Source organism: Ischnura elegans, chromosome 9 (genome assembly GCF_921293095.1).
Source record: "Ischnura elegans chromosome 9, ioIscEleg1.1, whole genome shotgun sequence".
NCBI lineage: Eukaryota > Metazoa > Arthropoda > Insecta > Odonata > Coenagrionidae > Ischnura > Ischnura elegans.
The window spans coordinates 2,687,141-2,712,366 of NC_060254.1; the positions used below are offsets into that span (position 1 = coordinate 2,687,141).

General features: G+C 40.4%; 1 protein-coding gene and 2 non-coding genes across 3 annotated transcripts; 1 reads left to right on the forward strand and 2 right to left on the reverse strand.

The window, feature by feature from the left end:
- Positions 1-2,306: 2,306 nt before the first annotated feature.
- LOC124165853 lies at positions 2,307-4,319 on the reverse strand. Its single transcript, XM_046543379.1, has one exon. The coding sequence runs from the start codon at positions 4,317-4,319 to the stop codon at positions 2,307-2,309; it is 2,013 nt and encodes a 670-aa protein (XP_046399335.1).
- An 18,432-nt stretch (positions 4,320-22,751) lies between these two features.
- On the reverse strand, positions 22,752-22,823 carry Trnaa-ggc. Its single transcript has one exon. It is a non-coding gene; the product is annotated as a tRNA-Ala (tRNA).
- A 332-nt stretch (positions 22,824-23,155) lies between these two features.
- On the forward strand, positions 23,156-23,227 carry Trnaa-ggc. The gene has a single exon. It is a non-coding gene; the product is annotated as a tRNA-Ala (tRNA).
- Positions 23,228-25,226: the final 1,999 nt, after the last annotated feature.

Here is a 25,226-nt window from a genome sequence, read left to right on the forward strand (position 1 = left end):
GCGATATGGAGTCCAGCGCTGAATGATCGTCTCCTTAGCGGAGGATGAACTCTTTGGTGAACTCTGAGTCCTCCGACGCATAAATGGCAGCCTTTCCACATTACGTTCTCTCACCTTCGGTGTGTGGCTCCGAATGATTTGAAGCCGCGGGCGATTCCCTATATATTCCATTGGCGTGTTTATTTCCGATAATAATGACGCGAAGGAAGCGATACCGATAGGGTTTGAATTTTTCCTCTCTCTCTCATTATATCTCCAACTAGATCTATGATATTGGACCCTGGAATAACGCCACCATTGATGGTAACCGTTCCCTCAGAGCTCCAGCTGATTTTATCTGACAACGAGATTCTGTTCACGAGAAGCTCAGCCCTTTTCCTGTATTTCAGTGGTACTGAATTAATAATTTCAGACCGTAGGGGAATGCGTCTCTCCTCTCCTGCAGCGACAGAACTTTCATCATCCACGTTGCGTTCCTTTTCCATTATAGGTAGACCTAATGGTTTCCTTTCCTCTCCCGCAAAGTGTAGAAAACGATGGAGACATTGTTTATATAACTTCCATTTTTCACTGTCTGATTGCATGGGTGCGCGTAAAATTCTCTCCATCTCGTCATCTAGGGCCGAGAGGACTTGGCCGCTGTTGGTCATCGGAACGGTTGGGTTATTCATGCGATGCAAAGTTTCATGAGGAACAAGCACCAATTTCTTAGCGTGATCCATTACTTATAAGGCTGAAAATGACACCAGTTATAACTGGTAAGAGTAGTGGTAAAATGAAACCTCCCGATTGCACAATTAATTTCTTCTTTTTCTGCCAACAGCCTTTTCCCGTTGCGAGTTTACGCAGTAAATCTTCGTGTCTCGCTAATCGCTTTTTCTGTGCAGCAGTCAAATCCACTCTCCCTTTCAGCGTGTTATCAACAATTTAACATATGGTTCTGGTGAGCCCAGGGTCCGCCGTTTTGAGAATTGCCGCGCGTATCGAAGGTTTACAGCGTGCAATGAAGCTCAGAATATCGACGTTTTTAGCTATCCTCTGCTTCATTGTGACTAAAACATTGATCAAGTGTCTGTTTCTATTTATTGCCATTCTAGCGACGAGTCGTTTGATCTCATTCCCTCGGTTGGTAGAAATAATGATGTGCATCGTCCGGAAATATTTTGGCACGAAATCGAAATGCATCGGGTGTGGATTGTTTTAAATCGATGAATAAATATCCATGAGCTTCTTGCGCTGCATCGTCATACGCGTCTTGCAAAAATCTGATGTCTCTCGGATAAATCTGCCGTACGAGGCTCAAAATCTGACTCCTATCCCTAGGATTTTTAAAGTATACAACGTAGTGGGTATTGAGTGATATATCTCTAGCTCCCTTTCCCTGATGAAACAGATTCTGAGTCGGGTGGATAATACTTATATTTCTGTGGTGGCTTCCCCTTGAGAATAAATCTACCACGACTCTATCGCTACTTTCCATAATTAAATCGTCTAGGATCATTAATTTAGCGCCGCTTGACGGCTGAATACTCTTCATATCTGGTAGTCCTTCATGAAAAGTGACACCCAAAGGTTTTAAAGACTCGTAAGAAGGCTGCCATTCTGCATAACACCAGATTATGTCGGAAAACGACACGTCAAACATATCCTTTTGAAATGTTATCAGCTTACTTGTAAAGCAAGTCTTGCCACATGAGGAAGGGCCTGCAACTAACGCGCAGAAAGGATGCTTCAGCCTTAGATCCATCTTAGAGATTAAGCAATTCTAGGTCGGGTTTACGCTTATATTGGATAACAAACCACATCACTACGCTACTTGGTCTCGACACATGCATTTGATAAAAGAAGGACTACTCTTTGTTGAATTCCCATGGTAGGAGTTCTTAAGCCCATCCACCGCGTCAAGGTGGTAGTCCATCGGAGGGAAAAAATGATCAAATAATAGAAGAAGTATACAAATAAAAATTGAAAGTAAAATTCTTAAGTAAATTGAAATTAAAATACAGAGGTATTTTTAAATAAAAAAAATAATAGAAGAAGTATACAAATAAAAAAGGGAAATAATATTCTTGATTAAACTGAATTAAAATAAAGAAATATTTTGAGAAAGAAAGATGAAGTGAAATAAAAACGTGTTATTCAAAAGAGATGCACAATTTCAGTTTAAGTAAAGAGAAGCTATTTACGAGAAATAAAGATAAAATGAAAAATAAGAATGCATATTGGAGAGAGAAAAACTTAAAGGAAAAGAAATAGTGAGGTTACTGATAATATAGAAAAGAATGAGAAGTTGTAGGCAGACAGCTTCAATCTCCTCTTCTTCGTTTAAACCCATAAGGAAGCGTACAAAAATCTTCGGTCCTTTTCCTCTTTGTGTAGACAACGCGGAACAGCTTTGTCTCAGTCCTCGTCGCAATGTCATGGTTCTTCAGGCGATAGATACGGTGGTTGTATGTTAATCTCCGCCCCGGAGCATCTTCAAGAACCATCTTTTTCAGCGCATCAAAGCACACATTTTGGTCGTTTGATACGTTTATAGTGATGCCTCTCACTTTGCAGACTTTTTTCTCGAAAGTTGGAGAACATTTCGAGCGCACCACATATGCATAGTTCTTAGGTCCACCAGACACAAATTCAGAGATGAAACACCCTTCTCCCAGGGGTGCGATCTCGTCAGTCATATCACCCAAATAGTCGCCAATCGGCGGTGCCCATTCCCCGGGTTTTTGTGTGTAGATGCAGCTGTTTGTGTCGTGATAAATCGTGCGTCTATTCAGATGCTCAAGATACTTGTACAGCTCGAGCCTAGCATGAGCAGTTGTGTAGCACGCCAATACAATATTACCGCTAGGTGTGGCGCTAACAGCATCGGCGGCCTCTTCCCAGTGCACGTATAACATTTCATCATTTATTTCCACTGTCCGATGCACTTCGACCGTGGGACTCGATAACATTGTGTATAGCTCGTCCAATTTTTTTACTACACTTGTCTGAGCCAGGTTCTCACGCTGCCCAAACTTGCCCCAGAAACTGTTGAGCACGAGTTTTGCTAAAGATCGTTTTCCAGCGTTGAACTCCACATTCTTCTTCTCCAGACATACACCCTCTCTCTCGAGAAATAATTTTAAGTATCTCTCTTTCTCATCCTCTGAATTGCACCAACTAGGCCACCCGCTAGCCTCTTGCTTAACTTTCAAAAAGTTATTTATGTAGCCCGAAAAAAGACCTCCCTCCCTTGTTTCCCTGGAATACTCTGTAATATCATCATAGTGCCAAGCTTCATGTATCTTCAGCACCTTATATCCCAGAGACACCGCCTTTTTTACCTCGTTGGTAACCCATGTCCCCACTAGCTTTCTTTCTTCTTGCGTGTGACAGCATGCCCCCTGATTTTCAACTAGCGCACATTTACGGCAAAGCGGAAAGAATAATTTTCCATTGGCCTTCATTGGCAATACTGGCAAGTAGAGGTCGGTAGGGGGAAGAACATCACAGCGCACCAATCCTTCAATCTCTTCGAGGGGAGGACAATCTTCGCCCACGTATATCACTGGATGCCCTAGAGGATATGCCTTATACTTATTCACATAAGGATATAGTGAGCAGAGGTCTATGTATTTTATTTCTTCCCCCTCCGACTCATTGGCCCGATGATAGAGTTTTATCGCGTTTGTCCGCCCTCCGTAGAAAGCGTCCCGGGGGTTTAGAGGACTTTTTTCGCACAACGGATGCTCCCTCAAGTACTCATGCAACTTGCTGTCTCTCTCTACCTCCCTATCTAACTCGCATTCCCACTTTTGGATTACCCTGTAGCCCCTTTGGGTAAAAAAATCCAATTTTCTCTCAGTCGTCTCGAACCTCGACTGCATGGTTTCTTGAGAGTTTTTATGAATGGACTCATGTCTATTTGGAAAGCAGTTGGGGCAGCCGTGGTAAAAGCACCCGTTATATTCGAAAATTATCTTCGAATCTGGGGTTTGCAAGTACCCGTCAACCTTCTTCCCCTCCCTTCTCACTTCTTTTCCATTTGCAGCGTGCTGTATCACTTGACCGCGACTTCGCTCCTCAGACAAAAGCCACTTAATGGCCTTTTGGGATTGAACGTCTGCCCATCTGTATCCTCTGGGAGGTATAATGGCTATCTCATTAGCTTTCAAGTATTTTTTCTGAAAGACGCACATACAAGCCCTGGCAATGGTCAGCGCCTCTCTGAAGGGATCCGTCTCGTTTAGGCTGAGAAAATCTTGCCTGAATTTCGTACAGGCTATACGAAGAATATTCACGTCTTGCACACAATACTTCACGATTTCCTCGTCCATTTTGAACACGTAATTTTTTTCCGTCATCTCTCTGTGCCAACTTAGAAAAATTTCTGCTTCCTTCCTCGTCATCTGTTCCACACCGTAGTCAGCAAGTGGCGGCATAGATCCCTCGTATCTACTATTGGCATTCTTGTTAAACAGATGCGGGAAGTATCCTTTCGCTAGGGAGCTATCCAGTCCCAGCGTCTGCGGAAGTTTTGACAAAGGCATCGGAAGAAAATTGAGTGAGTCGATGAATTTAACCCCCTCATATTCCACAGATATCAATTTGGCCCCTGTAGAAATTATCTTCGGCTGCCAGTTCATTTTTTCCACCATTGATTTTATGATGAAGTGGCTGTCGTAACCTTTGGCGTAATGTGCCACGCAAAATATCTCCTTAAAACCCCTACTCCTTATGACCACTACGGATTTTAAAAAGTCTAGGACTGGTTCCGAGTCGCGAAATACCTCCTGTCTTTCTCCACATTGAGCGCAAGCTTGCATAGATGCATCATTTATGCACTCACCACATCATTTTTGTGCGACAAGGAGGTTAGGGGTATGGAGAAATTGTCCAGTTCTTTCAGGGAGAGGTGTGTCCTGTCTACACTCATAAAATGTCCCTTTTCGCACGTTCCTCCTCGGCGTGGGTGAAAAGGGAAAGAATTAGTGAAAGAATCCGGGCTGCAGCCTTTCCTGGTAACTGTGCATGGCAAGCTTCGCGAGAAAACCCAAAGGGTGTTCCTAATGTGCTTCCATAGTGAAAGAAAAAGTGTAATGATTCAGTTAGGTTTCGAAACCAAAGCATGTTTACCAGAGTTACGGCGTTCAGTAACCAAGTATATCGATCCAATATTCTAGTAATGTCTTCAGTTAAGTATTTTGGGTCAATTGAGACTGTATAGTGTGCTTAAAATTACGATTTTAAATAATTAAGTTCCAAACAAAGTGAAATGTCCAACGGTGTCCCCGAGTCTCTAGGCCCCCGTGTCGCGGAGCCGGGACGTGCAGCGCGATCGAAAAATCGCGTTCATTAATGAAGGGGCAAACTTTTTTCAAAGATTTTTGCTCCATTCTCTTAAATGATGTCTATTAAATACTCTGAGGAAAAATTGGAGATATGTTTTTTCTTAAACTAAAGATATTGTCTACTTTATGTCAAATTTGGCCAGAAAAAAGGGTCCGCCATTTTGCGACATTATACTGCACCAATACTAACCAAAAAGTTAAAAAATAATGTAAAATGTAGATAAAGTACCATATTTTTGGAATATAACGTTTTTTACTGCATTAAAATCCTTCAAAAACTCTACCAGCAGTTTAACTCCGAAGTTTTTCGGAGAAAAACGAGATCGGGCGTGTTTTTGGAAATTTGGTCATGTTTGATCCCCTGTATCTCAGTAACGGATTAGATATAGGAGAAATAACTTATTATACCGTGATCACCAACTATTTGTGAGTATATACGCCAAGTTTCAAGTCTCTACCTCAAAAAACGCAATTTTGGACTTTTGTCCAGCTTTTTCCGATTTCAGACCACTGTGCGACGTGTGATTAACTGGATAGCTAAATGTATAGACAGTCGACACACTGACTACACCGTGACTTCTCACTCAGGATCGACGTGTGATAAGCAGGATAGCAAAGTGTATAGACAACCGACACACGTAGCACACAGCAACTCTGGCCTCTAGACGCAACCACGAGACAAACAAGCGATAGAGCTCTACTCTCAGCCCTTTTAAGGGTATGAACTGGCATACCCCCACTCAAAAAAAAAAAAGGGGGTGAGTTTCCTTCGAAACGCATTGGAAAATACATTCACTTTGGTCTTTTCAACATACATATTTCTCTTACTGACCATACCCTTCCAAGGGGTGAAGAACCCTTTTTACAAATCGTAAGTAATTTTAGGAACACTTTAAGAAACTTGAACACCTTTCACCATCCTTCCCGCGATTTATAGTTTGTCATACGAAATCTCTTTTTTCAAAATCGTTCAAGCCGTCGCGGGAAAATTCTTTGGACCCTCGAAAAAGCGGCAATGCAATTGTGGAGGGTCATCGAAATAAGGCGCTAAACACAGCAGACCCTTTTCTCAACTCCCCCTTCACTCACATAACGTCGGCGCAGAACCTTACCGATCCGTGCCTGAAAGGCCACTGCAGAGCTGTTAAGAGGTGGCCGTCAAAAAATACGGAAAGGCATCCGCATTTAGACAATGCTTCCCAACTCCCTCCCTCCCTTTCTTTCACTTACGTACCTTCCCCCGCCTTTACTTCCCCACCTCTGGAAAAAGGGTTGCGAGTGGGTCTCAGTTGTCCCTCACCCGTCGGACGGAAAGCACCCATCCACGACCCACAGCAGAGGCAATTATTGAAATGGACGACAAGTATGAGAAAATCACTCCTTAGGAAATTGAACGAGAAGTAAGCACGTTGGCATTTTTTTTCTTACGGTCATTGTTACCAATCAATGTATTCGATTTTCAACTCCCCGAGTCCAGCACTGAAAACTTATAAATCCTTTATTTCAGATTCAAGCTGCCAACCTTTATAGCTGGGAAGATGACGATCACTCAGATTATGACGATCCACCATCCTCTATCAAGAACGGCTTTCGACGCTCTACACCCGTTACAGCAAAAAGAGAGTTTCCGGATGGCTTCTGGTTGCCGAATGGCGAGGTATTTGCGGCTGTAGGGAATACAGAGGAGATCAGCAGCACGGCGGAAACCGTAATCATCGACGCTGCAACGCATGATGATGATGATGTTACAGAGGCCGAAATCCAAGACAGTCTGATGCTTTCATTTGAACTATCAGAACCACTTTCCAGTGATTACTGTACGTGTGCCATTTGTGATAGCTGTGCCAAGAATATTGCGCGTGCTGTTGGTTCAAGTGACCATACCGAAAGAAAAATCTCAAATTGCCGCGAGTGTAAGTGTGTGACATGCAAAACATGCCTTAACCTGGCTTTTCACGAAGTAGTTTCAAACTATAGAAACATTTTACAGTGCAGAGAAGAAGTGACTATAGAATCAGGATTTTATTTAAATATTTAACTGTAAAAAAATAAATAAATAAATTATGAAATGAAATCTCTGCCTTTCCTTCCAATTACCTGGCTGGCGCTCACATTTCTTATCATCTGCGTGATTGCAATACCTGTATTGGTTGATATGGATCATATTAAGGTTTGTTTGGGGGTAACAGGAGAAAGTGAGGGCACGGATTTATAGAACGAGTCTTTCGCCATTTCCAAACTACCCGTCGGTTACATAAGAATTTCCAAGTTGTCCGAAGACACTTTAATTACGAAACTAGGGCAGGGTTTGTGACGAGGGAGGGTATGGCACAAAGAATGATGCTTTGTCCCATAGGCAGGAGTCGCTAGGGTCCCAAGAAGGGTTGGAAAGGCAGGTCATCGAACCCCTGTTCCACAGAGAGAAGGGGTAAGTGGTTACATAAGAATTTCCAAAATCTCCGAAGACACTTTAATTACGGAACTAGGGCTGGGCTTGTGACGACGGAGGGTATGGCACAAAGAATGATGCTTTGTCCTATAGGCAGGAGTCGCTAGGGTCCCAAGAAGGGTTGGAAAGGCAGGTCATCGAACTCCTGTTCCACAGAGAGAAGGGGTAGTTGGTTACATAAGAATTTCCAAAATCTCCGAAGACACTTTAATTACGGAACTAGGGCTGGGCTTGTGACGACGGTGGGTATGGCACAAAGAATGATGCTTTGTCCTATAGGCAGGAGTCGCTAGGGTCCCAAGAAGGGTTGGAAAGGCAGGTCATTGAACCTCTGTTCCACAGAGAGATGGGGTAAGTGGTTACATAAGAATTTCCAAAATCTCCGAAGACACTAATTACGGAACTAGGGCTGGGCTTGTGACGACGGAGGGTATGGCACAAAGAATGATGCTTTGTCCTATAGGCAGGAGTCGCTAGGGTCCCAAGAAGGGTTAGAAAGGCAGGTCATCGAACCCCTGTTCCACAGAGAGAAGGGGTAAGTGGTTGCATAAGAATTTCCAAAATCTCCGAAGACACTTTAATTACGAAACTCGGGCTGGGCTTGTGACGAGGGAGGGTATGGCACAAAGAATGATGCTTTGCCCTTAGAAAGTCAGGTCATCGAACCCCTGTTCCTCCAAAGGGGTTAGGGTTATGCCAAGGGGCGGGGGTGGGTCCGGCGAAGGGAAGGAGGTGGGGGTGGGTTCGACGAGGGGAAGGAGGTGGGGGTGCCAGAATTATAGAACATGAGGTCATTGACCCATGTTCCAAAGTCCCGGGACTAGTAGTCACGGGTTCTAAGCCGCCTCTATTACTCACAAATTTTCTTCAGCATAAGTGACGCAACTAAAACCTGGCGCGAACTAAGGAACATTCGGTCTCATTCGGTCTCGCGTCAATGGCCTTCCGTTACTTATCTGCGTTGAAAAACTTAATGATTACATGGGAAATGATAGAATTTACTTTGTTATTTTCACTAATATATTTGAGAAAACACGACCCGAGTGTCATAACATAGTGACATCGTCAGGTGAACTATGTTATGAAACCCGGGTCGTGTTTTATCGAATATATTAGGGAACCGTACAACGTTCTTTATTTTATTTTCTATAATGAAAAGGTTTCGCACAGTTAAGCCTGAAGTCATCAGTGAGGCTCCAAGATTACGGTAGATTAAAGCTTCACTTAGCGGTATAAAAATGCACCAATAGTCAGCATATAAAGCCGGTGAAAAGATCCATTTTATGATAAAGGCAGTAAAAAAATCTTTGATCTGAACATCCTTTTCTGAGATCAAATATTAACTTTTATTGATCCAGACGCTCTTAAAAACACAGATCAAAGTGAGATATACTGATCACAACGTAGTGCACAATATTGATGCTTAGATAATCGCTGCAACTGAAAAGTGAAAACTTCCAACTTGACGAAGAATGTTCATTAATCTGTTCTAACGAAAATTTTCATTGGTAAGCCACCTAAAAGCAATTGCAATATTTTCAATTTCCCCAGAAATTACGTAGGTGGTTCTATCCCCGCTACGTTACGAGTGCGGCCTTGATTTGAATAACGGTAAAGGTAATAAAGTAACACTCTCACTCATGGCTAACACCAGTGCGATGCCTCTTCAAGTGTCGAATTTTTTTAATACTCTATTCTCTATTTTCTATCTAATAGTCTATTTTCGTGCCAATTCACATAAAATTCGACAAATCATTCAAAATTCTTTGTCAATCTTGATGATTATTTTCTGCCATTTGCGTGAATATTTTCGAGACCTAAACGGTTTCAACAAGTTGGACTAAACGCTGAAATTTAATGTGCCTTTTTGGCTTTTTCTCTCTGGGTTTCCGTCCGGGTCAGGCTCCCCAATTTCTGCCGACGTTTCGATGGACGCGTCTCACTAACAGTATGCCGGAAGTCCGAGAAACATTCCTGGCGTATTAATCGCCATTTTCGTAAATACTGAGGGGCGAAAATGTTTCTCTAGGGCATTAAATTAACTGCAGGGGAATCGTGTGGCCAATTTTCTCCAATAAAAACTTTCGGTTTGCATAAATGTAACTTATTTCCTATTAACTTTCATCTGTTGAGGCGTTAGACCTATATCCCACTCACAATCAGTCTCCAGCTATTTTCCACGCGTTGATATGACCGGTTAGGCCCAAATTTGCATTACCTCTTTTTGGGGGGGTCAGAGCCTGAAGACTCAACTGGATCTGAACCTTTCTGCTCGAGTAAAGTGCCCATATAACAGTGCATACCATTCTACCTCCTAACTTTTAAGCTCCCACCTCTTGTCCTTGCTTCTTTTGTCTCTAGACAGGTTTGTTTTCCTTGCCTAACTTTTGCAAAGCAGCTACGGTCTTCTACAACTCCTTACAAACCTCTTAGAACTCATTTTTAGTGACGTCGCCTAGCCAAAGCTCTCTTGCTTATCAGTTGCCAGCCCTGGTTTTATTATGCGAAAAAAATGTGCTCATGCAAAAACTATCACGTAGTGCCCAACATCAGCGCTGATATTTAGTGTTAGTTTTTAAGAGAACGCATACCTCGAGATCAATCGGTCTTTTTTTGTTACGGATTACTAGCTTGAAACTCATGTACCAACTTGGAGTTTTCAGGGTGCATAAAATCGGCCGTAGACAACATTTTTCCTGCATCTCCAATTGATGACTTTACTTTTTAGCCGTTTTCTTTGATGATTTTTTATTTACTTTTGAGACTCAGGAAAATGCTGAGCAGATGTCATGATATTGTGCTTTGTGTGTGTCAATTGTTTTAAGTGCTGTCTACAGCTCCCTGTATTCATATGCTCACTGTTGCATAAACGTTCGTAAGAACATGACATGGCGCAGCCGGTAGTGCTCGATTAGGGCCATGTGCTCGATAGTACGTAGTCAGACGACGTGTTCAAAGTTAAGGGAATAAGAAAGTTTCGAGGATGCAACAAGCGAGGCCTCCTAATCCGTTAGTCTTAACGGGCTATGTCATTGATAATTTCCGTAAGTTCAAGCAGAACTTGGAGATGTATACGTTAGCTTCTGGACTGAAAACGAAACCGAACGAAGTTAAGACTGCCATTTTACGGAGTGTAATTGGTGAGGACGGAGTTGAGCTCTTTAATATGTTTAATCTGGAAGAAGAAGATAAGTCAGATTACGATAAAGTACTAAATGAATTCGAAAAATACGCGAATCCTTGAGAGAACGTGGTAGTTGAACGATTTCTGTTTAACACGCGCAAACAGCAGGAAGGTGAGCCCTTTGACTTCTTTGTCACCGACTTGAAAAAGCTAGTCAAAATCTGTGAGTACGGCAATCAGACTGATAGTGTTATGAGAGACCGAATTGTTCCCGGAATACATGATTTGGATGTTCAGGAAAGACTTCTGCGGATACCGGAATTATCTCTGGATGACAGCATCGAGATCCGCAAGGCAGCTGAGATGGGGAAACATCAGGCTGACACCCCGCAAGGAACCAAACCCGTGGATGCAGTCAGCAGGAAAGGGACGCGAGCTAAAGCATTGAATGATTCAGTGAGGCATACTTATAAGTACTTACCTTAGACAGTAGTAAATGATGTCTATTTGTGTGAAAAGTGCTATTATAAGCATAAAAAATGAGAATTTCGAGCATTTGGTAAAATTTGCAATCGGAAATCTATGATCCTTCAACAAGCTCCTCACTTGGCAGCGCTGACATCATTTAATAAGTTCTTCTTGCCTTTTTACAATATGGTTAAACGAATAGCCAAAGTTACCACTTATTCCTACACTTCTTTCGAATGCATTTAGTTATGAAGTAAATTAATGATGCCGTGTAATTAGGAGAGCCTTTCTATAGGCATGCGCGAGTAACAATAAAAAAAACTTCTGAGGAGACACCATTCATGCCTTTATTGTTTTATGAGATTATTCAAACAGAATTATCGTATCATATATATTAGGATTTGGAAGTTATAAGATGAATTGCCTCCTTAATAAGAAAAGAAAACTTGCTTACACATCTGCTTCCTTAATTTTGCGGAACAGCCGGTTAATTGACTATCAGAGTTTGTGACGTGAAATTTAGTCTTTCGCGAAGGTTTGGAGACTCGAAAAAGTAGTTTTTGAAGGTTCTCAATTCTTTCAAAGATTCTCCATGTTGCTTCAGCCATGAATTCCAACATACCTTTTCTTTAGTCTTTCTTTTCTTGTCATTTTAAGAGGTGTGTCTCATTTCAATCGCCAATACTTTCACGCAGGAAGTACTCGGTCGTTATCTCTGTCTTTTGCCAAGTCCATATCCTTCCCTAATATTTTATGGGAGGGTGTGTTGCATTGAGTGATTGTCCGATGACCTCTTATACTTTCATATTTTAATGTAATCCAATAGTTGATTAAATAAATGATGAAAATCGGGAATCTTATTTAGTAAAACACGGCAATTAACCACAGCCGCGATTATTACTTCGGAACGAGTATTTTACCGATTCGGGACTATTTGTGATTCGCTCTTGTCGATTAAGCTATTTTTAGGCTCTATACCCCTGATAAATGGAACTGCAGATTTTATTGTCTCACCATTAAAATGACTTGAATCTTGACCGCCTTTGAAATTATGACTCAACTGACGTTTCTCATGCTTAAAGTTACTACAGCCTATATAATTGTAAATTGCTAATGCTGATTCTGAAACACTGATTTTTCCTTCTATTATTCTATTCGCTAACACTAAAACACTAACAATCACCAAATCGATTAACCCAACTACAACTAGGCCTATTTACATACTAATCCCTCGTTCGTCAAAACAATTGACACATAATAAGTCAACTGTTCACCAAAACAAGACACTAAGATTATATGCCCGCCGGCCGGTGCGGCGACGTCAACTCACTAGATACGTCGCTCTGCGCATGCTCGTGCGGCGTCCCAAGACTTCCATAAGGTACTAGCTTAGACGCGTCATAGCACCAGCGGCCGCCACCACTACCAATCTTCATATAACCCCATGGTGATGGATTGTGGCGTTCTGGCCAGCGCCCCACGGCAACAAATGCGTAATTCTCGTGCTATTTTTGCGTGTTTTTCCTGCATTTTCGATGTATTCGATTGAAAAAACTACTTCGGTTGATTCCACGTAAGTGTTCAGTGATGGCAAACTCAATGGAAAAAAATGATGGAAATAGGCCCTGTGATCATCCCTGCCATCCCTGAACTAGTACGTGGACATTGGTCGCGTCATTTTAGCTTAATTTGGCATATATAGAGATTTATAGTGGCAATAATAAAAAAAACTGGAGAAATAATTAGCAAACAGCTCTGGGTCGTTGGTAAAAAATTAACTCGTACTGGATGTTATTCAAATAATGAAACTCAGTGGAATATAAGCTATGGAGGTCAATGGGAGAATAAGGGTAAAAAATAATAATGCAATGCAATTAGATAGCCAACCACGTCATTAAAATTTTAATGCATCCCTAGGTACATTCAATGGAATATAATTTGGTTTTGGCATGCCATGGTGATATTGTGACGATGCCTTTGGTGACATGCATCATGCTATGTAGGGCAATTTGGCCATGCCGGGAAAAATCACAGTAACACACCGAATTGAAAAATTACCAAAATGAAAGCGTTAGATTAATATTATTTAAGCTAGTATAGTTCATCGTGAATGACCTACTGCTCTCACACAATTTTTCATGCCATTATATGAACAGGATGCGTGACAACTAACAATTTCGATTTTACAAAGAGCAAAGGAGCCAATTTTTGAAGCGACACAAAAATCGTTCATTTTTTCGTTCCCATGGAAATACCTCCGTTAAGACGGCCAAGGGCTCCGCTCCAGGGTGTCATAAAACGACCGTTTTCGAAATTAGATTCCTGAGGGTCAGGGATCGGTGATTGAAGAAGGTATAAGGTTTTCAGCTGGTATCTTTCTGGTAGGTCTTTTTGTATGAGTCCCAGGAAAACAACTCACTTTGTCGAGGTTTGAACGCTTTTAATAGAAGCATGGTCTTCGATCGTATCCAAAGATAACGAAATGAACTTCGATGAAACGTGGAAGTACATCGCATGAAAAACCTCCACTGTCTTCACCATAGGCCATTTGAGAATCGGCGTCTTGAAGAAAAACATAAAAATGGTGAACGTTGAGCATTAAAACCCATACAGCTTCAATAACCTTACCGCGGCGCGGCTAATCCAACTCCCGACGCGCGGAGAAGAACCCTGCCGCGCGATCGAAAAATCAATGTAATTTCCGGCGACGCAAACTTATTTCATAGAAAACTGCATAAAGACCTCAAGAAATCTTCAAACAATGCTCTCATATAAGTTACTCTGCGTGACCTTGCCGAAAACCTATTTGAAACTCTACCTAAATGTAAAACTTCGTCGAAAAACAGTATCCGCCATTTTGTTACTGCACGGTAAGAATTTATGGGCTGTATTCTTTAAGATTACGGAAAATTAAAGAAAAAACACCATGATAACAGATTATGTGGTTTTTTATTCGGCAAGATTCCACCCATAACTTCACCATTCACTTACTTTGGAAGATTTTCAGAGAAAATTGAAGACGGGCGTTTTTATGGAAATTTTTTCACGTTTGAGCCTCTGTACCTCAGTAACGGGTAGGATCTATGTCAAATGAAGTACATATCAATAAATTTCAATCATTTCTGAGTATACCTGCGAAGTTTCAAGTTTATAACTCAAAAAAAGCCATTTTGTAATTTTGTCCGGCTTTTTCCGATTTCCGCCCACTGTGCGCCGTGCGTTTTCTCAGACTAAGTTTGAGTCTCCACTCTTGGCTCCGAACATGAACAGTATTTAAATTTCGAAGATAGGATTTTAAAGCCAGGATGATCTCTAATTTTGCGATAGATGACAGCGTAGTATGAAAATAACGCATTTTACTGCTATTTCGATTGCATAGGTCATTTCTGTATGCAATGAACAAAAGGGGGGCCGATTACGTTTCCTTGTGGGACACCTAATGTTACTTTAATTACATTAGAGCTAATTCCATCAAGGACTACTTTTTGCTTACGATCACTCAGAATGTCGCCTGTCCAGCATACTAATTTTTCATTTAGCCCGCATTGTTGTATTTGTATAAAAGTTTGTTGTGAGGTGACGTGTCGAAGACTTTCTTGAAACCAATAAATAATGCGTTGGCTTGTCTTTTCGATTCAGCGGATTTGAGAACGTTGTGAAGAAATTGCGAGAACTGTATTTAGCTTGATCTATCATTTCTGAAGTCGTACTGACAGCCACTGAATGGCTGACAGCACGACTGGCTGTCCAAGAAGGTCATGATATTGCTAACGACGATATTGTATGTTCGAGTAACTTATCTATTTATGATCTTAATGAAATTTGATGATAGTTCCCTGGACCATGTCTGTTTCCCATCCATTTTTGAATTTCGGTATAACGCTTGCATTTTCCAGTCTGCGGGTATTCCCTTCGGGCCCGGAGATTAACTATATTTTATAAATAGTAGCTGATAAATAGTGATTTCTTTTATTGGTTTCTCAGTGAATGAGATGTCTAAATTACATGCATTATCACCTATAGTCCATACACTTTCGAAGAAGGAATTTTACCTGTTAGTTTTTGTTAATATTTTTGACAGACATATGACAAGTATACAAAGAGTAGGAATCCAAATTTATAGATGAGAGATTAAAATCTACCAAAAAAATTATTATAACACATCTGCAGTCCTTCACAGAAAATACAGATATTTGATTTTCTAAATGGCAAATTATATCAACTTCGCAGTTTTTTGGCCTATGAAAAGAGCAAATATGAATACTTATTTCCTTTCGTTGTTTTATTGCACACCATACACTTTCGGTTTTACCAAGTTATTTTATGGGTGAGGCTGTGTAAATGTGATTCATCTGCTAGAAAACTCCATTACCTTTCCTATCGCATCGATCGCATTTGAAAATTTTATATAATTTTATATTTTAAGGAAAAACTTAACTGTCGCTTATAACTTCCGGAAGCCAACTGTATGCTCGTATGATCACGTCTACGTCCTGAACTGTGTGCTCGATTTTAGCGCTCTTATTTTGAACGCAATTTCAATTAACTATGACCAAGTTAATGACATATTTTGTAGATTGACTTTCGGTTGGATCTTTTACACGCTTTTGTGTATTTTTTTACTTTAGAAGTGCTTTTTACATTTGGTTTAATTTTTTCCTTGAGGAGTACGCATTTTGGAATGTTCATTATTCTTTACTCGAATTTCTATGAGATATGTTTGTTTTGATATATTGTGATTGCGCTGCTGCAATAAGAATGAGAAGGAGACCCAGATAGCACAAAGTAAGTGAGTTAACCGTTTCTTATGGTTTTCTTACGGAAAAAATTGATAAGCAGCTTATCGTAAGCTAAGGGACTTATGTAAGGCAAGGGTAAGACGTTAGGGGCGTTTAGGTAAGGAATGCCGTCAAATATCCTCAGGCAATGTAAGTCACTTCTGTTGGAGCGCCAAAGGCGGCTGAACAGCGTACTACACATGCTACGCGGCTCATCTTGACATGAATTTAAAGGCTATTGGGGAAATTTAGCGAGTTTTTAGAAGGGCTGAACAACTGATAACAGATTTTCCCGTAAATAGAAAAAAATTAATAACTGCAAGCAACCGGCTAGTGAAGATATAAAGCATGGTACAATTACTCTATCCATGCGGCGGAAAGAAAAAAAAATAACGTTAGGGTGGAACCGAACGTGCGACTCTCGGAACCGAAGTACCACTCGCTGACCACTACACCACGGCAGTTGTTGAAAATTGATGGCGTAGTTACTAACTAAATATCCAATTATGTAAAAAAAACTTGTTTGGCATGTGCATGAAAAACTGAATTTATTCAAGGTCCATACATTTTAACATTTATGAATTTTAAATTATGGTTTGATAACCCGACGACTACAATACGTATATTAGATGTTCCTTCCAGCATTTTTATATTATTCTACGTTGGTCTTGTGAAATTGTGTTTTTCTTACGACCTTCGTTAAGCTATCAGTTCATAAATGTGAATGATTTTCAAATTATGGCGGTATGATGTTATTTCTCCTCATAATATAGAAGCGCCAATAATAAAAACATTGTTTTAATGCATAAAGGCCTTAATTAACACTCTGTAACGATGGGATAATAACAGCATCTACGGAAGTGCTGAAAGTTTGGCATCCATTTTGCCATTACTCTGGATGTTTGTCGCCCTGGCCGTAAGAAACCCATAACAAGCTTACTTGAGAAGCGACTTCCTTATTTCTTACTTTCACCTTATCTCAATGACTTATAATGTGCTAGCTGGGGAGGTGTTCTTGGCAATAGTGGATTATTATTTGGAGACCTTAGGGTAATCACTAAATTTTTTTTGGAGTAGATGAGAACATTTTTGAAATTATAATGCAAAAAAGTTTTAATAATACACACAGGGACGGATCCAGGATTTTTTTTCTGAGAGGGGCGCAAGGGTCTGACAGGTCTTATCATATTTGAGATTAAAAACAAAAAATAGAACAATTACTGTAAAAATATCCTCTTTTTTGATATCCAAGTTATCATTATTAAATAAGATGTTTGAGACTCCATAGTATTCAAAATAAAACAAACTTAATGATAATCATATTGAAAATCTTGTCTATATTTTTTAAGCATCTGGGGCGCATGTGCTCCGGTTCTCTTCCCCCCTAAATCCACCTACGAATACACTCTATTTCTATTATACTTCCAGAGAATCATTTATGGTTACCATTTGTTTTAGTATTTTAATATCCATTCAATGTTGATATCCACTATTCAGTTTAGATACCATAAATTTCGTAGTCTTAGTGTCCGTTGAAGCATTTTGTTCTAATAATGAACATTGGCCAAAAAGTATAAATTTCCACTTTGTTGTAAAAATATCTCTGTTTTTTCTTTTTTTTTAATCAGGATTTTTATAGGTTAGATTGTTACGTTATGTTTTAGGATTTGCTCAAATATTGCTTAGAATACAAGTCAAGTTTGCCACATTCTTAAGTTGTTTCTGGAATTTTTCAATATGTTTTCCAATACTTCTTCAATTATTTTTCTTAAACTGGCATTTTACGTGATTTTACAGCCATTCTTCCCTCATAATTGAATGAAAATTATAGCCACGTCACGAGAGTACTTTTTCGGCATTGCAAAAATAAAAGGAATAGAACTGGATCAGCTGGAGAATCATTCGGCTTTTATTTTATCTTTTATCATGCTACTCTTCTAATTGTTTCATCATAATTATCATCGCAAGTCATCATTCCGAAGATTGGTTTTAAGCAACTATGCACTCCACATTCCCTTATGCTAATTTTTTCATAATTAAGCCTAACTTCTCGAATGTATTCGAGGGAGCTTGTCCATTTCCACTCAGTCAGGTCCGTCCCTTAACCTCTTCACGTCCACATGTCCTTAGACAATGGTCGTCATCATGACACCATCCCTAAATATGTGGCCAATTATGATGTCCTTTATTCTTCTAAAGTTTTTAATAAGGCTTCTTTTATTCCCAACGTCTAAACTATACTCTGAAAGACCCTATTCCTTAATTGGACATCCGACTTTCTTTTTATTATTCTAAGTGATCATCACATTTTGATTGTTCCAACTCTTGTCTCCCCTACTCTTGTCAACACATATGCCTTGTTCCCATGAAGAAACTAACTCCATAGATAGTATTTGATGATTCTCTTGGTCCTAAAATCTTCAAATATCTTTGATCCATTCTTTTTTTAAATAAGAATGTTGCAGTTTATCTCGAAATGTCTAGGAATATCCCCTGCAGACCACATTTTTTGTAGATCTGGATTCAAGTTTCCCCTCCTGTATTTTAATAATTATCTATGCAAATATATCACCAGCTCCCGATGCCCTATTTTTTTGTAGGAATTATACTACCATGTCTTATGGTACTATATTTCAATAGAATGTGATTTTCAATGCCAAAACGCACAGGTTATATTTGAATTTTCTAATTCACCTCTGATCTAAATGACCACTTTCAATTTTAATGTTGACAAGGGACTCTTTTAGATAAAGCTTTATCGCAATGAGCTCAGCTTTCTCATAAACATTTTTCTCTTCTCATTTTACTTCTCATAGAGGTGAAATCAGAATTGAGCCATTCTCTTTATAGCTTAAACTGTCTATATTTAAAACGTTTAATTTTTTTTATAAGACTCGATATTTGTGATTTATATGCTATGGAATTTAAACAGTAAAACAGAAGTGATCATATAATAGCTGAAACACTATAGAATCAACATATAGATGGAAATGCCAGCAGACTACACTCAATACCCCTTGCAAAGTAGGCAAACTCATGTTTCAAGTCCTGTTCCTTTGCAAAAACATGCGACTTCCCACAGCCATGAAAATGCCAAAAAAAGAAGAATTAGTACCTAATATTAATCATATAACAGCTGAAACACTGTAGAATCAACTTACCAATGGAAATATTTACCAAACAACTGTATATGCACTAATATCCCTGTAAAGTAGGCCAACACTCATTTCTGTACCAGCTAAGGTGTAGTTGCTCCCACACTATCAAGTGGATGATGTAAACATAGCTACCAATGAACCAACCTCGCAGCTATATTTTTCTCTCCTCCATGAAATTTACCTTTTGTTCTCTAATCTACAGAGGGGACATGGTCTCCTTGGTGAAGTTTCTTCCCGAATTCTTGCCTTTATAGTGTCTGTTAGAGTTTAATGATTGGGTTAATACAACTGTCAGGCAGTCTGTGGGAGGAGCAAATGTTTTTTATTTTTGGTTTCATAGTATTGGAATGAGCAACACACTGATTCAATAATAGTTTTTGAGAATACTACATCCTACAGTATTATTCTCCACCTCCACAATCACTCTTTACTCAAATAAATTAATTACAGCCCTTATCTATGCCGTTATCTTAAGCATAGATTCTTAGATCCAAAACAAATTAATTAAGCATTGTACAGATTAGAGGGACAAGGTCAGCAACATTGATTAGGTGAAACATATTGTAAATAAAATTTTTATTAAAAATTCTCAATAAATCTCAATTCCAAATAATTTATAAATAACTAATTATTTACATTCAGATCTAATTAAGGTTGGTCATCAGTTTTGGCTTGCCCCTTGCACTTGCCTGCTCTGCCACTGGCTTCCTAACATCTCAGTTAAGTGGTTAGCTAAGTTATGCCTCCCCTGTTTTACTTCTGAAATGAATGATTAGAATTTTAGTTCATTACTTTCAATGCAATGGCAAATTTAACATCATGTTCTTTTAAGACTGATACAAGTCAATATTCAGTGGAAAAAAGATAATGAGTGTGACCATAATGAGGTTTCTATAATTTATGTTAAAGAAAATGACAGAATCCAAATACTGAATAATGCAACTTTTTTAGCGATTAATAAACAAAATAAAACAATTTCCCCCCATCATCCCCCATCCCATCCCCCCAACCCATCCCATCCCCCAATCCCATCCCCCAATCCCATCCCCCAATCCCATCTCATTCCCAATCCCATCACCCCTTCCCATCCCCCAATCCCATCCCATCCCCCATCCCATACCCCAATCCCATCCCCCAATCCCATCCCCCAATCCCATCCCCCAATCCCATCCCCCAATCCCATCCCCCAATCCCATCCCCCAATCCCATCCCCCAATCCCATCCCCCAATCCCATCCCCCAATCCCATCCCCCAATCCCATCCCCCAATCCCATCCCCCAATCCCATCCCCCAATCCCATTAACCAATCCCATCCCCCAATCCCATCCCCCAATTCCATCCCCCCATCCCATCCCATTCCCCATCCCATCCCCCAATCCCATCCCATCCCCCATCCCATCCCCTAATCCCATCCCCCAATCCCATTCCCCAATCCCATCCCCCCATCCCATCACCCGTCCCATCCCCCATTCCATCCCCCAATCCCATCCCATCCCATCCCCCATACCATCCCCCGATCCAATCCCCCAATCCTATCCCCCCATCCCATCCCCCCATCCCCCCATCCCATCCCCCATCCCATCCCCCATCCCATCACCCGTCCCATCCCCCATCCCATCCCCCAATCCCATCCCCCATCCCATCCCCCATCCCATCAACCATCCCATCCCCCAATCCCATCCCCCATCCCATCCCCCAATCCCATCACCCATCCCATCCCCCAATCCCATCCCCGATCCCATCCCCCAATCCCATCCTCCCAACCCATCCCATCCCCCATACCATCCCCCGATCCAATCCCCCAATCCCATCCCCCCATCCCATCCCCCCATCCCATCCCCCCATCCCCCCATCCCATCCCCCATCCCATCCCCCATCCCATCCCCCATCCCATCCCCCATCCCATCACCCGTCCCATCCCCCAATCCTATCCTCCATCCCATCCCCCCAACCCATCCCCCCATCCCATCCCCCAATCCCATCCCATCCCCGAATCCCATCCCCCCAACCCATCCCATCCCCCAATCCCATCCCATCCCCCCATCCCATCCCCCCATCCCATCCCATCCCCCATACCATCCCCCAATCCCATCCCCCAATCCCATCCCCCTTCCCCATCCCATCCCCCATCCTATCCCCCAATCCCATCCCCCCATCCCATCCCCCATCCCATCCCCCATCCCATCCCCCATCCCATCCCCCATCCCATCCCCCATCCCATCCCCCATCCCATCCCCCATCCCATCCCCCATCCCATCCCCCCATCCCATCCCCCATCCCATCCCCCATCCCATCCCCCATCCCATCCCCCATCCCATCAACCATCCCATCCCCCAATCCCATCCCCCATCCCATCCCCCAATCCCATCACCCATCCCATCCCCCAATCCCATCCCCGATCCCATCCCCCAATCCCATCCCCCCAACCCATCCCATCCCCAATCCCATCCCCCAATCCCATCCCCCAATCCCATCCCCCAATCCCTTCCCCCAATTCCATCCCCCATCCCATCTGACGACGAACGATATAAACGGAATGGAAATGGCCAAATATTAGTTAAAATCAATAAAAAATAAGATATACAGTAAAAGTAGGATACTAGGACAAACATTCAACTGGGGAATAATGGAAGACATAAAATACGGGAAATACGAAAAAAGTTGGCGTAACAAATTGTAGCAAGTTTAATTTCACAGATTTTGCTCTAAGTAAATATTTTTAACGATAAATATTTATTGAGATATGGCCGTTTAAAGTCTCTATTTACAAGCGAGCTCCATCTTATTTAAACCCTTTAAACTAACCCCCTTTCAAAATTAAGGAATTAAAAGAACCTTAAAAAGAGTTACTATTAGCCCTAAAAAAAAAACTAAAAATATTTTAAATGAAAAATTTAACAACAACGAAACTAACGAAGGAGATATGCAATTAAAAATTGAATTGAGCATTGATATGTAAAAATTAAATTAATTTTTTTTTCGAAAAATTCGAATAGCGCAAATCAGATTGCTATCATAATCTACAAAACCGACTTACTATGCTACATGAACCGAATGTACTTTCTATGCTACACGTTCGGCACTGACGTATACACTCAAATCAAAATGATTTTTTATAATCACAAGAAAGGGTGTGTCGTTTTATGTGGTCGTAGAAAAGTGGATTTATATTGCAATTCGATTTGCTCAGGGTGCTTTGGTGAGGATTGTCCAGTATAAAAAGAAGACAAGGATAACGTCAATAACAATAGAGGGCGTAACTTGGTGGAAATCTCTAATCGCAGGAATAGAAGGATCAAAAACTTTGCTATTTCCACATTGTAATTTATATTTAATAAATATTTTCAAAGCACTGAAGGAACAAGTGACTTTGTACGCAGTCACGCGCACGGGTGCAAAGTTAAATACACCAAAGGATGAAGTTCGCCATGAAAAAATATTTGACTTAGCCGGGATTCGAACCCGGATCTCCCGATTGCCGGTCAGGCGTGCTACCAGTTACACCACCAAGCCATCTTCTCAGAGCGAACTTCGGGATGGGTTTTACCGAACAAGATGTTGACGTCACAAGTCCACACTGTGGCACATGTGGCGAGGGTCGTGCTTACTAAGCCACTGTCGGGGAGAAAAACCCTTATTTTCCGCAGGTCTGCGGCGACGAATTTCAAAGTCACTTGTTCCTTCAGTGCTTTGAAATTCGTCGCCGCAGACCTGCGGAAAATAAGGGTTTTTCTCCCCGACAGTGGCTTAGTAAGCACGACCCTCGCCACATGTGCCACAGTGTGGACTTGTGACGTCAACATCTTGTTCGGTAAAACCCATCCCGAAGTTCGCTCTGAGAAGATGGCTTGGTGGTGTAACTGGTAGCACGCCTGACCGGCAATCGGGAGATCCGGGTTCGAATCCCGGCTAAGTCAAATATTTTTTCATGGCGAACTTCATCCTTTGGTGTATTTAATAAATATAGTAAGTAATAAGTATATTTAATATATTACTATGTGGAAATAGCAAAGTTGTTGATCCTTCTATTCCTGCGAGGATGACGTCGACGACCACGATAATTATATGAGGTGAAGATGATTAAAATATTCATTTCTATCTGTGTATATCTCTACGCATGTAAATATTTAATAAACGTTTGTGTGCAAATTTACTTTTTTCCTATTTATACCTATTTTAAGTAGTTTATGAGCATTGAAATGTTATAAGGGGTGGTTTTTAAGGGTTGAAAAATTGCAAAATGAAATAAGTACATATTTTAATCGGCATCGTTCTTAAATTTGGACACTTTTACAAAAAATATAATTTTTGTGGTAAATATTTTTTTCCTTAACCCCTAATAAGGATTTTAAGGGTTTAAATGTCATGAAATAATGTTCAAAAAGCATAAAACAATCATTATTCAGCTAATGCAACCTATATTTTAGCAAATGAAAGTTATAAAGTGTAGTTTTTTAACTTTTGGCATTTAGGGGTAGTTTTCACCCCTAAAAAATAAAAAGCGCCCATAAGGATATTTAAGATTTTGAAGTAGAGGCTAAGATTAGCCTAGTCCCAAATTTTTATGCAAATCGATTCAGCTTGAAAAAATTGCTAGGTTTTGCACTTTTTTGAGCTTCATTTCCTGGACTAGTGTCTACGACGGAAAAATGACAATAAAAATTCTCAATCAAATACGGGAAAATTTTAACGTCATTTAAAAACGCTGACAACAAAAGTAATTTTTCCTAACGTTTAAATACCTGTAACCATGATTTCCAGGAGGAAAATTCTACATTTGTAAGTCCAAGGAGCTGAATTCATTGGAAAATTAAATTATTTAAAGAATATAAATCATTTCGGAGTCAACTTGACATACGATTGCCCTAAGCCTCAACAAATTCGCTGAGTTCAGTCGGTCGATGAACGCAGTTTGGATTGATATGTTAAACATGTCCTTATTGAAATAAAATTTACGAGGATTACGAGGCAGAGCATTCGATAAAAGATTAATAATAATATTTGTGAGTTGTGAAACTTAACATTAATAGGAAACGGAGCAAATTAAAATTAATTGATATCTTATCGAAGTCCTAATTTTCATATGAGCTAAAAATTCATTTCTCAACGACATCAGGGTGCAGAGATACAGTGAGTATGACGATTCTACTATCCTCAATATTAATTCCTTCCCACTCCTGACTAGGAATGTGTTTATAGGAGATCTGCGGTACCGTAGGAGCACCTGAAGATGATATATTGTTGAAACCCGAGTCATATTTCATGTTTCCCAATGGAATGTTAAGATAACTATTCAGTCCAGCTTTTCCATACAATTCGTCAAAATTATTTATTAATGATGAAAGTAATTGAAGGTGTTGACAGCTGAAATTGAAGTAATACGTAATAATTATACGTACGTAATAAGTAATACGAGCGTGATGCGCCCGCTCCCCGCTCTTTTCAATGCAGGTCCACAGAGGGACAGGCGCGTTTCTAATTTTAAAATGTATAAAAAAAAGGCAGGGTCTCATGTACAAACTAATTGGAATGTTCATGTACAAATTGAGGTCAGAGGACCTCTTTAAACGCAACATTGAAAGTAATTACACTATTTAATTTGTTAAACGCACATGATGACTCATACTTACGTATCAACAAAAGACTTAAAATGTGGAATCAGCCGCATTTTGATAAAAGTTATTTAAAGAATGCGAGATATTGTTGCATATAAACAAATGTGTCAGTTTGTGCGCCGTTAACGTCAGGGATATTTACCTTTTTTATTATTTAAAAACCAATTTTAGGAAACAATTGCAATATTTAGGACGTAAGATATGCCGTCGCATGTTCTCTGATAAATTCTGTGCATTTTGGTACCTCATTTTTAGAGCTTGGTTGCGTATAAGATGAGAAAAAGGTATCTATACAGTAGAA

What these genes read in the sequence shown, in the direction of transcription:
- LOC124165853 (XM_046543379.1), bottom strand. Translation starts at nt 4,319, where the DNA reads ATGGACGAGGAAATCGTGAAGTATTGTGTGCAAGACGTGAATATTCTT.